Below are 15,058 nucleotides of genomic sequence, written 5' to 3'. Positions count from 1 at the left end.
CTCATCTCTTCAGCCTCTCTTGAAAACATTGCACTCGACATAAGAAAAGACCAAGTGTCAAAATCATAAAAATAAGCAAAAAATAGGTCATCAAATAAAAGAGATTTCTTAAAAAACTATAGCTATCATATAATCTCATTGTAATACATTATACATTTTAAAATTCAATTTTCACAAAACTAGTAATAATAATTGAATTACTTTATCCATGACTCAATGGAAAAATATAATATGCGATTATTTACATAGATGCTATTAACAAAGAGAATCATCGATCTATTTAAACAACAATTTAGAAATTTAAGCAAAAATTAATAGCAAAGTTCTAAAAGTACTGACTTTGTTGTCATGAACTTTTCAACAAACTTACATTAATAACAGATTTATTAATATAAAATGGATGACATTTGATCATAACTGGTCTATCATATATCATAATCATATAATATAATATTATTTGATCACTGCTTAAATCCAAAATAACTAGATGAGTTAGCATATTTGCTCTTTTAGGCCCGGCTGCACAAAAGCCTGTTAATTTTTAATCGTGGTTAAATGCCAAGAGGACCAATCAGAAAAGACTTCTTTTCGAAAAAGCTTTCTCTGATCATGATTTAAATTCAACTGGCTTTTATGCAACCGAGCCTTAATTACAATTTAATTTCTCACAGAAAATAACTTGACTTATAAAAAAAAACTTGCCTTAATTACAATTTAATTTCTCACAGAAAATAACTTGAATAATAAAAAAAATGTCAATGCCTCAAACAGAATCAGTGAACTGTGCATAGCACGTAGTTTTTTCTGAATTTCTTCGTTCCGGTATAGTAAAAGCTGGTATAATGAGTTCAAGTATTATTATAATTCATTGCCAAATAAATATTAGGCTATAAGTTATGATGTCAGATTTGGACACTGATTTAAGAAATGAAGCTCATAAATCTATACCCTTCAAAGCTATTTCTTACTTTTCAATGCAAATCCAAAATTAGAATTGAAAATTGAACGTTTTGATTCTTGATTATTAGTTTTCAAAGTTGGTTGAACTAAACTGCATGAAAGTGACGAATTTTTCAGATTCAAATTGTTTAGTATAATTTGCTATTTTTGAGATTTATAGTCGATTTTTCAGTATCTCTACATATTTTAGCTATTTATTGCTTTGCTAATATTTCATATTATTCAATTTATACAAGAAAAATAAATTTCAATTAAAAAAAAAGTGTGATAGAACTAAAAATTAGTTGTAAAACCAACCTACAAGTGATAGGATGACTCCATTAAAATATGGATTTTAATACATTCAAATTTTGATTTCATTTGAGACTTATAACATTTATTTCTTAGGCGGAGTTCATTGTGGGGATCGGAACAGTTCTCATGAACTCGTACGGGAGATAAAATAACAAAAAAATGAAATTAAGCTCCCATATCACCAACCTGGATTAGCCTATTAATCGTCAGCCAAAGCAATTTAACAACCAAAGACGTAAGTTGAGTGCACACGCACACACTTTTAAAACTATTTATTTGTACATTTACATATCTGTCAACATTTGTTCAGTTCGTCCTTACTATTCTAAATCTACTTTCCTTTTCTTTTTTGGTCCACCAAAATCGATTTCTCAAATATATTGCGAGTCTCCTGTAAAAAAAGTTGGATTCAATTAGAATGCGTAGAGTGAAATTGTAACTTTGATAGGAAGATAAGGCTATATGATAAACATAGTAGTTGTGTTTTATACTGACATTCCATTCATCACCTGGTTGCAATCCTTGTCGCAATCCAGTGTGATATGTTTGGCAGTCTCTTCAGACTGATTAGTCCTCGTGACCTACGTGAGTTCCACCCCTGGCCTTCTTTGTAGGTCCTTTCGCTGAGGAAGCCTTGACTCAGCCTCTTTTTCTTTTTTCCCCTACGAAACTTCGCAGGGTCAAAAGCCTCACCTCTCCCAAGAAGTTTTGCCTAAATGGCCGCCCTTCTTTGAGCAGTGGTGAGTTTTGGCCTCTCCACCCACAAACTCGTGACCTACATAAGTTCCACTCCTGGCCTTTTTGTAGGTCATTCCGCTGAGAGAGGGGACGCCAAACTACCTCTAGGGCGCCCGGCCACCCTCGACTCAGCCTCTTGACCCACATTTGTGCCTGGAGTTTCACCCATCTCTGGTCTCTTAGGTTTTTCTTTTTGCCCCTCCGAAACTGCCCTGATAGGGCAGATCCCGTGGGTTTGAAGGCAAGGCAACTTCTGGAGTTGCCTTGAGGTCCATTTTAGTCGCCTCCTACGACAAGCATGGATACTGTGGGTGAATTCTGTTTTTCAACACATTCTTGAGTACGATGATCGACTCAAAGCTCTCCCAACCCACAGGGGGCTTCCATATCATACTATAGGAGCGGCATAGTGGCACTCAACGCGGTTTTCAAAATAGCTGCTAATCAAAACAAACTAAATAATGCAGTATACCGTTTTCTGTATTATTATCAATTATTGATATTGATGTAAGCTAGCCCTACGTGGATTTATCATGTGAGCACGGTTGGCAAGGTGACTGTTTTAGCAACGAACGTTTACAAGTAAATAACTAGTTGGAGTTTTATGAGAGACGTTCAAAGATGTTTTATTTTATTTTCATCTTGTTCAATGTAAACTTTTGATAAATAAGGTGTTAATTACAAAAGCACAATTTACAACATTGGTGTCGGAAGTGAGATAGAATAATTAAAAAAAAGAATTGTGCTAAAAGTTTGTTACACAAAAAAAAGTTTTGCATGAAAACAAGAGCAAGATCAAAAATGGAGATGGAAGCACTCAATGTTCTTGTAACCTGGTCTGACTGATTTAAAAATTTTATAACTTTTAAAACAAGATTTTATCAATTTGAATTTCTTTGACTGATTAATAAAGAATGATTTCAATCAAATAGACAATCTGGGAATTCATGACTTGTCACACATAGGGTGTGGGCACAGTTAACTGCCTAGGGTGTGCAGGTTACGACATGCATTAGGGCATGCATAAGTGAGAAAATCAGGAGCAAGTGAGAGTGTCACTAGCTCGGATGAGACTTCTCAGTCGTCAGCATGTGGCTGAGAGGAAGCACAGCTGTCCGGAACTGCAGAAGCATGGCTATCTGGCAGGGAGGAAGCGTGGGTTGTTTGGTACTGCAGACATGGAGGTCTGGCAGGGAAGAAGCACGGCTGTCCGGAACTGCAGAAGCATGGATATCTGACAGGGAGGAAGTGTGTATGTCCTGAGGTTTGGCTGAGCAGAGTATTGTTCGATTTAGAGGTTTGTAATATCATTGGTGGGGACGCGATGAAGCCCACAAAGTGGAGGATCAAATGCTGCTGTATCTAATTGTTTAGGTTTGTTATTTGCAAGAATTGAATCCGGTGATAAAAATGTTTGCTCAAAATTAGATAGAGCAAGGGAAGTCCAGTACTACATTGTGAAGAGGATGATAATAATTATGTACAGGATTAAGAAAACTGAATGAAGAGCCAAACCAAAGGTTGTACACACAATCGTCTATCACTTATCAAGGAAATCTGGATATTGGAGACCAATATCCCTAAGGGGGGGATAGTGATGTAGGCTAGCCCTACGTGGATTTATCATGTGAGCACGGTTGCCAAGGTGAATGTTTTAGCAACCAACGTTTACAAGTATATAACTAGTTGGAGTTTTATGAGAGACGTTCAAAGATGATGTTTTATTTTATTTTTATCTTGTTCGATGTAAACTTTTAATAAATAAAGTGTCAATTACAAAAGCACAACTTACATAATTAGAATAATTAGAAAATTACGTTGAATCTACAATAAAAATTAAAACTAGAATCAACTAACTATTTTATTGGAATGTTCCGATTCAATCATTTGTATTCAGAAATGACAATCTGGAACAAATTTCTTACTAAAAACAGATTTTTTATGAACAATGTAGTTCAATATGTCATATTTGAATGTAGGTGACAAATAACGAGAAACGGGTACCCTCTATGACATTCAATTTATACTAAATTTTTTTAATTCATTCAGAATCTGTATTTAGCTTTCATTTCATCCATTGTGTGAATGTTGACTTAGGTTATGTGAGCGCCTACATGTCATCTCACACCTCGAAGGAGTCACCTGCTATTCGAATATACCGTAAAGTGCGGGCGCGCTAACGGCACTGCCAAGTCGGTAGGCAAGTAATATAGAGGAGTTGTAATAGCTTGTGTTGCAGTGGAGCCACCCACAGAAACGCCTAGTCATCCCAGACATAGGAACTGCTACAGTTCCGGCGGTGCGTGGGCCGTTTAAAGCCCGGACTTATCCTCTTACTTGTCTACAAGCCAGGAAAAATACTTTTGCTTCCCAATTGTATACGTCTCCACGTCCACCAAGGAGGCGCTTAAAAATTGCGACTAGCGTTTCGAAAGAAGAGACCAATGGTGGGTGGGGGTTTTCGACAGACTATGATGTTACTTCTACAGACGGAGGACCCATGAATACTACAGTCTGGTTAATGCCTGCTACTTCCTGGAACTATGAGACGGATATAAAGGATGACTGAACAGTGAAATAGACTATAACTGTAAGAAAATAGGTGTTTAGAGGTCAAGGTGACCCTTATTGACCCGAGGCCCATATAGTATGACGTTAGCTCGGCGTTTTCAGCGCTGAAGACGCACCAAAAAATTCCGCCCATATAGTAACACAAGCGGAGCGGGAAAAATTCCATCGCATCTAATCCGCCCGTATAGTATCGGCCTTTCGCTACCTTGATCCTATAAAATGAAGAAAAAATAATGGAATTGTTTAGCACTAGCATGTGGAAATTTAAGGAATCTTGTCACTTCATGTATATTTCAAATTTTAGTAAACTATGTACAGAAGACTTCTAATAGTTTTCTTTCAAAACTTTCAAATATCAAAGACCAATACTTACAATGCTGGCTCTTTCTTTTTGTTTTGCGGAATTGTGCCTCAACCTCAAAGTTGTATGGTTGAACGTCTTCTCCGATCCAATCCATGGTAATGAGAACTCTCTGAAAATACAACCACAACATTATTCAACCAACTTAATGATTTCAATAAGATTTCACTCGCTCACTTTCATTACTGTTATGATGAAGCAAATATTTAAAGAATAATTTTAAACATTCAAAACTTCGTGAATTTCTCCATTCTAACGGGTGATTCTAAAGTCCTTTTGTTAATAGTATTTTCATTGCAACGGCTATCATTCATGGTGATGTGAATATTAATTTCATCAATTCAAAATTGCAATATCAACAATACAAACAAAATTATGTGGAAGTACAATAAGTTGTTATTCAAGTTAAGTTATAAAATGATAGTATAGTATTCAAATTTAACCTAATAGAACATTTTTCTTTTTAGATGATATAAGATGATTGTTGATGTGACTTGATGTGTCTCATGCTGAAAATATAATGTGTTTTGATTAGGTTTCACATCAGCAAATTCGCATGAATTGTATCTTAAACATTTTCCCTCTCCAAGATCAGGTGTATTACTTCTGTTTGAACAAGTGCAATCTAATTTCTATTACCTTCCATACCTGAAGTTGCTCTGGAAAAATTTTATAATTCTTCATAAATTTTCCTTGTCTTCCTTCTTCCAAATAAAGTAAAACTTTATTTTCTTCAATAATATAGGTGTTATCTATTAATTTTCAAAAAAATTAATATGATCTCGAGCGGTACACGAACAGTAGGCTACACACTCAATACTACATAGGCAATTACAATGCGATTTTTTGATAAGTTACTTTTAAAAAAGGGTTTCTTGTTAATAAAGAGCTCAACTTGGAATATTATATTGGATAATGATAATTGAAGTAGAGATTATTTATGGTGGCAAGAATATGATCAACAAATATGTTGATTCCTTCTGGAGAGGAGTAGAACATTTGTCGTCATGTTGGGGAGTGAGGTCGGTATTAAGAATTGTTTTTGAGCAGTGCTTTCTGCTGAGACTCTGTGGTATTACTTGAATCAGCGAAATTTCTATGTGTTTAAACGGCGAGACTAGCGCCTGATAGCTTGGATTAACAGAACTACGTGGACAACTGGCTCGAAGTAGCACTCAAAATCAGCTCAGCTTGCCATATCCCATGAGAAATCTACTTATGTATGTTTTTATGCAGTATTATAGAGCAAACTTGTTAGTTTCAGTCTCTTATAGTGATTTGCATGGTACTGAGCACTTACATGGGCTTAGAGTCTGGAAACTTTGGTATATTATAGCCAAACGCAGCAACAGGAAGCATTGGAGATATATCGACAGCACCCACATCATCACATGTTGGCCAAAGGGAGTACAATTCTTCATAGTCTTCTCCTGCATTGTTTCTCCTCTCTCTTTGTCTCAGCTTCTCCAGCTGTCTCTGTTCTCGAATCCTCTGTACATCCCATCTGAAGCAAATTGCAACGTTAAATCAGCATTAAGCTATAACAATTATTTAGAGTATCAAACTAACACAAAAATTATCTTCTTTTCAATGTAATATATTTATGTGAAATCCAAACATTGATATCGCATTATATTTAACAGAATAATTATTATAAAGAGGAAAACCTGAAATTAATAGGAAAACAGCAAAAAATTAGAGTTGAAACGCAATAACGATACTCTGAAAGTTTATTGAGTGAAAAAATTAACAGTAACTTGAAACCCTTCATTTCATAATGTCTATATGAAATATTTGCAAAAATTCTAAATTTATGTATTAATTCACATTTTCTATACAAAGTATAATTTTGGATATGCAGAGTAGTTCAGATTGACGTTTTAAAAAGAAAATTAGAAATTTCCAGAAGATAAAATTTCAAGATGTATTAGGGAAATTTGGATTGGAATGATATTTTTCTGTGATATATTCTAGTAGCTAACAAACATGAATGAATGGTATGTTTGAATTCGAAAGGTTGAATTAATACTATAAATCAACATAGCATACCTCTTTCGTCTTCTTTCGTCAATCTCGAGTCGAGCATGTCGCTTATGAAATACATCTTCTGAGAGATTTTCTGTTCCTTCCATAGTGTAACAACTGCTGAACAATCTCTGTCTCCAGCACGGAACCTAAAAGCAGTTATAACAATACTTGATACTGCGCTATCAATAATATGATGAACCATATTACACCTGACCTGTTGGACGAACCCAGTTGCTTTCTCATCCTTTAGGCTTTAGGCTCTACTCTCACTAACGTGAATCAAATCGTACGACTCCAGTCGCAGATACTCCTGTCTTTTGGAACTTTACTTATTTTAAATTTTAATTGTAGGCTTATTTCTATCAAACTATTTTTAATTGTATAATATGGAAAATTTCACTTCTTTTTCAATGAACTTGAACGCTCGTTTATATTAACGCTACTCCACTTCAAATCGTAATCTCACTTTATTGAAGATATTCAGTATTCAAATCGCATGACGACCAGCATGTCAATTCACTGAGAAACTCGATTTCGAGTATTCAAAATTGGAATATGGAGTGTCTCATTTGCAGAACGGCTTCTCACTTCTGCGCATACACTGGTAACGTGGTACATGAGGTTGAGGTTATGGAAATGTTGTGGAAAGATAAGGGGATCAGGCTCTTTGGGTTTCATATGGCAATATTCTAGTAATATTCAGAACAATTCAATTATTTTGGTTTGTATATTTCTGGACTCGGAATTTGATTCAAAGTGAAGCAACATAACCTACCTTTTACACATTGGCTTAATACTATAAAAATTCAGAAAAGGAACAGTTTTGGGCTAGGCCTGTTGGTCCTTTTCTAATCATGTATTTGATTTGTGCATTGGTTAATGTGAATGAATAAATAAATATTTCCGAATTTCAAATGTTGTAACTATTTTAGTTATCTCTAATTTATGAAAGTACAGTAAACCAAATAGAAGGAAGTAGTTTCTAACAGCAGTTGATTTTAATAAAATATATTATCAAGGCTAAGAAATATATTATTTCGTTATTAGTTGAACTAAATATTGTACATATCAGATGAAAATCACGTTAACTTAGGCTATGTTGATCAACTATTATAGTTGAATATGATGTTTGAGAGAGAAGTAGAATGAATTTTACCTCCAGAACACAACCATTGACTTTTGGAGCATCGATCATCAGATCAAGAATAGTATCTTCTTCATTGCCAACGGTGGTGTAATACTGAACATTAGTGAGCAGAATATCCTTATTTTGTTCTCGTTTTGCTTCATCTGAAAATCAACAAATCTTTGATGTATTCTATCATACATTATTATTGTCTTAATTAATTATATGAGAGGAATAATATTAAAATACCAATTCAACTATCAATCAATGCAATAAGAATTTGAGAAAATCTTAAAGCACTCTCAATTAATACGGTACGTACGCATAAATTTAATATATATAAATGTGAGGACTACAATGAGTGTTAATATTTTTCAGTTCGTCTGTCACCAGTTAAAAACTCCGAGTCTACTTGATGAGGCACCCCCCTAGCAGCTACAATATGGGTAGGACACTAGAGGGTATCGGTAGACATTCTATTCCTAGTATAGAGTATCCAAGTATCCAAGCATCTGTATGGAATGTTATTCTCGATAAATTTCCGTTTAATATCAAAAACAGAAGATGCTATATACAAAAATATAGACTAGAGTTTACAGCAACTGGTGTTTCTTGAAAATTGGTTTGAATGAAACTCTTGAGTCAGCTCTCTCAACCACCATAATCGCATTCTTTTGTTTCCGAAAAATCAACATTAATTCTACTGCTACCCCAGAATAAATTACTGTATCGGATATGAGACAGAAAACAGCCGTAATGAAGAGCTAGTGCTGTATTTTGGTTCTCTAGCTATTTTTCTTAGCAAAGGTAGCACGGATTAGTTTGACATATAGTGCTTTCAAATACGGTAATCATCGCAATACAAATTTTTTTGCAGCTCCACTCCAAAGTGAAACAGGCTAAAAAAATGAAGCTTAAAAGGCTTTAAAGCCTTTAAGGAAGCTTATAGGAAGAATATGAAATGTTGAAGCTTAAAGAATATTAAATTTTCTATTTGTTCAGTACAATGAAATCCCAAGTTATGCAAAAAACTCAATCTACAGACTACTTACCATTTTTCAATCTCCTCCTTCTCTTTGTGCGCTGAGAACTATCAAGTTTGGCCGATTTGCCATTGATTGTTGCAGCAGCTGCAGTTGGTGTGGAGGTGTCATCACGCTCCAGTATCCCGTTCCACGACGAACTTCTATTGGTTCGCTTACTAGTTGCACTGCATATGCTTCCATTGTCCTCGCGCTTTCGTTTCCTCACAGGGCAAGGTGTGCAGGTGGCATCGTTTTCGATTTTCAACAAGGATGAGTTCAAAGTGGTCAAAACTTGAGTAGCTATTAGAGGACTGCCAGAAGACATGGGTCTCTGGGACACTATGGTTGCAGACGGAGTACTGTGTGCCACCGGCAAATTGCATTCTGGAGCATCTTTCTGCTTTTGAAGGGTTACTCGTCTATCCATCCTTTCTAGTCTTGATTTCAACTGAAAATAAATCAAAAGCAATTTGATTCTAGTTGAAAATGAGAAACTATTCAAACCTAACATTTAATTGATGCATATTCACAAAAATCACAATAAAATAATTGGTTGAGAAAACTAGATATTACAAAACACAGATTTAAAAAAATCAAGATACCGGTTTTGGTTGTTACAATTAACCATAGATTGATAATGGTGTAACAACTGAAACTCAAATCTCAATTTTTAATGATCTGTGGTTTGACAATATATTCACCCGGTTGCACAGAAGTATGTTAACTTTTAATCCCGATTAAATGCTACGTAAACTATCAGAGAAGCTTTTTTCAGAAGAACCTCTGATAGGTTCTTTTAGAATTGGACTATCATTTGACAGGCTTTTTTGTTATTGGGACGTGGTATTGTCATACAGTATGGATGACTACCGCAATATCATTTACAAAACTAAGTTACTCAGTGAGTATTTATTATAAAATAAATAAGTTTTTTCTTTTAAAAAATAGTACGGTAAGGCTAGTGAAAACAAAAATAACCTACATTATGTGCCATGTAAATTTTAAAAGTAGCCAATGTTAGTAATATTTGGTTAGTAGTGCAAGAAGTCATTTTGAGGAAATTAATTTTACCAAGTTAAAACACAAAGTTAGCTGACGTAATATTTACCTGAATTTTTTCGTCAAGAAAATAATGAGACGGATAAGATAGGTAGGCCTACTTGATTTTATCATAAATAATATTGAATTGTTGATACCTGAATAATAATTTTTTAATACAAAAAAAATATATAAATCATAATTATACTCCTCAGAAGTAAAGGTAGGCTACGGTAACCAAACTGAAAACAACATAACCCCACATTTGAAAAAATAAAAAATCCTCAGTAACTTCTGACATGAAATTGATTTTTCAACAACTTATGACAAGAATTTGATTTAAATTAAAATTATTGATCTACATGAAAAATACAATTTATTTACTTGAAATATTATCCATAATAATGTAATCGTGATTGATCGGACTCACATAACCTATTCAGCAAATAAGTCAAACAATCCCAATCGTTTCTTCAAGATCCAATGCATTTTAAAAACAAACAGGAAGAAATAATTGATAATATTTTACTGAATGTTCTAGAAACAGAATAATTATCATAAAAATTATAAAAAATTATTAACCGAAAATTTAAAACAGCTGTCCTTGAAAATTTAATCTAGTGGTCAACATACGAACTATAAACATTAAAAATCCTAACCTACTATCTATCGGAAAATGAAAACTTTATAAAGACAGCAGTAATGATAATAAAAAAAAAAATTAACTAAGACTGAAACTGAATTATGATCTTACCATTTCATTTTCTTCGAGCAAAGCATTAATTTTCTTGTCTTTGGTAACTAGCTGTAAAGAGTGATGCTGAATAAGGTTGACTTGTGAAAGAATGATTTTCTTAAGAAGTGCTATTTCCGAATTTACAGATTTTTGTTTTTCGCCGTCATCCATATTGCTAGCATATATATGATCAAAATCACATGAATAATTTAATAAACCTTGGCCACTATCTTTTGAGTTTAAAATATCTAAGCGCTTAGCACATGAAATGTCGTTGACAGGAACCATGTCGATGTTCGCATCGGCTCTACGTTCAACATCACTGGAATTTTCCCCATTGAATAGAAGAGCTGTTTTTGACATTGTCGCTAACCATCCAAGAATTAAATTTAAAACTCAGTTAACACGAACACTTCCAAAAACTTAGATAATAGTTAATAAACAATATTCAGTTTCAATGCCATTGATTCCAATACACAATTTACAAACATTTCGATTTCTCCAACATAACCAGTAACCACTAGCAAAACACAAACACAAGCACAGAGCGAGCACACCAAAACAAGATATCAAGAAAAACTTAGTGCTTCAGGCTTGATTTCTGGAATTTTCACATTGAAATATAACTTCTCTCGTAGAAATTTCAAATTCATGATTATTCTTTGTATTATTTTCGAAAAATTATATTTTTCTGTTTAATTAAATCAACCATTTCTGAGAGCAACGAGTCTAGAAGTAATTTTTTGAACTAACAAAATTGCTTGAAAAATGATAGATCATTATTGATTGTTTGAAAGAGTACTTCAAAAATGTAGAAAATCAATATTTTTGTTGAACTGTTCTAATCTGATTAAAACTGTTTAACACCATCAAACTAATTATTTACTTTTCCTTGAACCCATTTGTCTAGGATAAATTCAGTTTAGGATCTGATTAGAATCATTCAGATGGCAGCGATTCAGTGACCGCTTTCAGTAAAAATTATTTATTTTTTTACATTATTATATAAGTATAAATTCAATCAATTCATTTATTTTACAAACAAACATAATACAAAATAACAAAGAAATTATTACCTATGAGTTCATTTATACTGTAATATGCCTTGTCACACAGCAGCTTCCAGACGGATCTCTTGAAGGCGGCCTCATTCAACTGCTTCACATTATTATAGGCAGCTTGTTCAAGAATTTCAGAGTAAAAATCCAATAACTGGCCTGTGATCGGTGGAGGCGTCTCCAGTGGACATTCAACAGCTTACTACGGTTTTGTTGTGGTGGATGTCACCACGGGCAACTAGAGTAGGCTATGCTGTATCCTCTTGACATACACCAAGCACAGGAGGATGTAATGGCTGATGACTGTCAGTACACCAAGGCGAGCAAAGATGGGCTTGAAGTGGGCAAGATGGTTGCTGCCTCTTATGATTCTTACAGCCCTCTTTTGCAGCCTCAGGACATCAAGCAGCAGCCCCTACCGAATGACCCCACAGGAGCAATCCATAAGCTATTTGGGACAATGGAAGAGATGCGTGATCATTACCAGACACCTCTCCATCACCAGGCCCCTCATCTTGAGCAGCAGGAAGCCAATGTGGGAGAGGTTGGTTACCTGCTATATTATGGCTGTTCCAGCTGAGTTTGCAGTCCAAGACAAAATCCAGCAGCTTCACTATAGATTGTGAGGGTCATGCAGTTCTCGTGACAATCTGCAGATGATCCTTTGGGTCTTGTCCTCATTCAGCTGGAATCGATTAGCCAGGATCCGTGAAGTAGCAGATTGAAGATGCTCTGTAGACGCCTCTCCAAAACCTGCTCAAGCTCAGCACCCGATGACAGCAGAGATCTGCAAATATCAGAGAGGAGCCATGGTCGTCAAAGTCATTTATCATGACTAGGAACAGTGTAGGCCCCAGCACTGATCCCTGAGGAACACCAATAAAGCCACCGGAAGGGTCTGGGAGTTTGCACCACTGAGGGAGACAAGCTGAGTCCTTCCAGAAAGGTATGAGCTCAAGATGGAAAGGACCGAGTCCCTTAGAACATAGAAACTCAGCTTTCTAAGTAGAATGCGATGGTCCGCACAGTCGAAAGCTCGGCTCAGATCACACAGAGCCAGAGCAAGCAGAGACTCACTATCCTCGAAGACAGCATCAATCCGCTCGCAGTTTGCAGCTACATGGTCCAATGCACCCACAGTCGATCTCCCAACTCGGAAGCCGAACTGCATGTTTGAGAATAGGCCATTCTCCTCAAAGAATGCCTCCAGCTGAGACTTGATCACTGCCTCAATCACCTTGCCAAAGATGGGATTGGCCTGAAGCTACGAATATAAGGCTCTCACAATCACCCTCTTTTTAAAGACTGAGACAGTTCTTGATGTTTTCAAGAAATCAGGAAAATTTCCAGACCTCTTTCTTTTTTGACAGATGCAGAGAGAGGAACTGCAAATCCAAAACCTCTTGAAGCATGCTAACAGAAATGCAAAACACATCTGAACTTCAAGAGGGTTTTTTAAAGGAGAGTACGATTTTCCTCAAGACAACTGGTGGGGCAGTGGGGGGAAAGAAGGAGAGATGCTCCTGTCCTGCCTGGATTCTTCCTTCTAACAAAACAATTGGACCAATGGTAGCATCAGGCAGGGCACCCACTATGTCCTGAACCGATAACCTACAAAGAAACCATTGAAATCATCCGGGCTTGCAAAGTCAATCTTTTCCCGTGGCATTGATCTGTTTGTATTTATCACATCCCAGGCAGCTTTGCACTGGCTGGGGGCATCCTCAATCCGTCGCTCATTTGCCAACCTCTTAGCCAGCTCGATCCTACTCTTAATTGTTTAAAATGTCTATATCTAGAAGAGCTGTCAGCATCACCATCCTCATATCGGTACTTGAGGGCGAGCATGAATCTCCTCAAGTCTGGCCAGATCATCTCAGTATAGCACCTCCTTGTGGCCATCCAGATGTCCAGGGCTCCTCTTCAGCGCCTGGGGGTGGTGTAGCCTGACAATTTCAGGAAAAAAGAAATTAATCGGTCACAAAAATAGTGAATAAAGCTGCAAATAATTCAGTACCATCTGAAGAGAGGGAAATAGCATTCAAGGATACATATTAGACAAGACACCTCTGAAGTATTCAAAGGCCGATCCATGCACAGGTCTCGTTCGAATGTAGTGCCAGGTAGAAGGAGGTGAGACACTTGCCTCAGCTGCTGTTGGGAGGACGTAAGCAGTCCTTAAAGCAGAATGGTCATCCCATGCAGCTCGCTATATCATATTCGTGCTGCAAAATCAGACTGAAAGCTAACTGCAACGTTGTCACGGCAAGCCATTCATCTTTAGGCTCAGTGAAGGTGATATAAAGTCCGTAACATTTCAATAACAGTTCGAGTTTTTGGAGTATCTCTGATAAAATCAATAATATTGAAATCACAAATCTGAGAATCATAATGCTTGGTTAAAAATATAATAGTCCAAAACGTTCACAAAAAATGCACAAAATTCTCACTAGATAAGTGATACAAAGACACAATAATAACACGTGATTTAGTCACTGAAATGTCTACCTCTGATACCACTTCAAGGTCAAGTTTGCAACAAAAAGAGGTTAGGGTACATCAATAACATTATAAAGTCAAGGCAATTCGAACATAGAGGGCACAGCCTCCACATCTCGTCACAGATCGAGATTTACAAAAAATTGTAGCAAGAACTATAGGTCTAATATCTTCGGAAGAAGTCAAGTTTTTTCATTTTCTACAAACAATGACAGCAATCCTTGTTTGTTTCTCAATCTGGGATCTGGGCATTCCAGTGATCAACAATCAGTTTTATATAATTATCAGTTTAATATTATCACTTGTAAGCCTGAGAAATGGTTGAGGCTTGATTTCCCTGAAAAAAAAAACCCGGGAATTAACACGTAGTCTGTTGTGTATAAATCGGCGCACAAGAGCTCCCGAAGGCCAGAATTCAGCATTTAATAGCCTTTACAAATTCAGATGACATCTCGTATAAGTTGAATTTAGTGTTAAGTTCAATATACTGCGACACTTCAATTTTCCTATCAGCTAGGAACGATTTCACGGTATCACCAGTTTCACTCAAAGAAATACGGGAGAAAAATAAAATTACTCTCACTCGATCATGCTTTGTAGTTTTAAGCCCATTTACCTCACCTG

At 35.9% G+C, this 15,058-nt stretch overlaps 1 protein-coding gene across 1 annotated transcript; it reads right to left on the bottom strand.

Annotated features, from left to right (window-relative positions):
• Positions 1-399: 399 nt before the first annotated feature.
• LOC111047637 (male-specific lethal 1 homolog) lies at positions 400-11,414 on the bottom strand. Its single transcript, XM_022333437.2, has 7 exons — positions 10,896-11,414; positions 9,131-9,551; positions 8,109-8,242; positions 6,974-7,098; positions 6,225-6,428; positions 4,937-5,036; positions 400-1,645 (listed from the first exon to the last, which is right to left on the bottom strand). Exons 1-7 carry the CDS (start codon positions 11,238-11,240, stop codon positions 1,586-1,588), a joined length of 1,389 nt encoding a protein of 462 aa, XP_022189129.2. The 5' UTR covers positions 11,241-11,414; the 3' UTR covers positions 400-1,585.
• Between the last annotated feature and the right edge of the window lie 3,644 nt (positions 11,415-15,058).

Source organism: Nilaparvata lugens, chromosome 3 (genome assembly GCF_014356525.2).
Source record: "Nilaparvata lugens isolate BPH chromosome 3, ASM1435652v1, whole genome shotgun sequence".
NCBI lineage: Eukaryota > Metazoa > Arthropoda > Insecta > Hemiptera > Delphacidae > Nilaparvata > Nilaparvata lugens.
The sequence above is the reverse complement of the archived record's forward strand: the minus strand, read 5'-3'. Positions and strand labels throughout refer to the sequence as shown.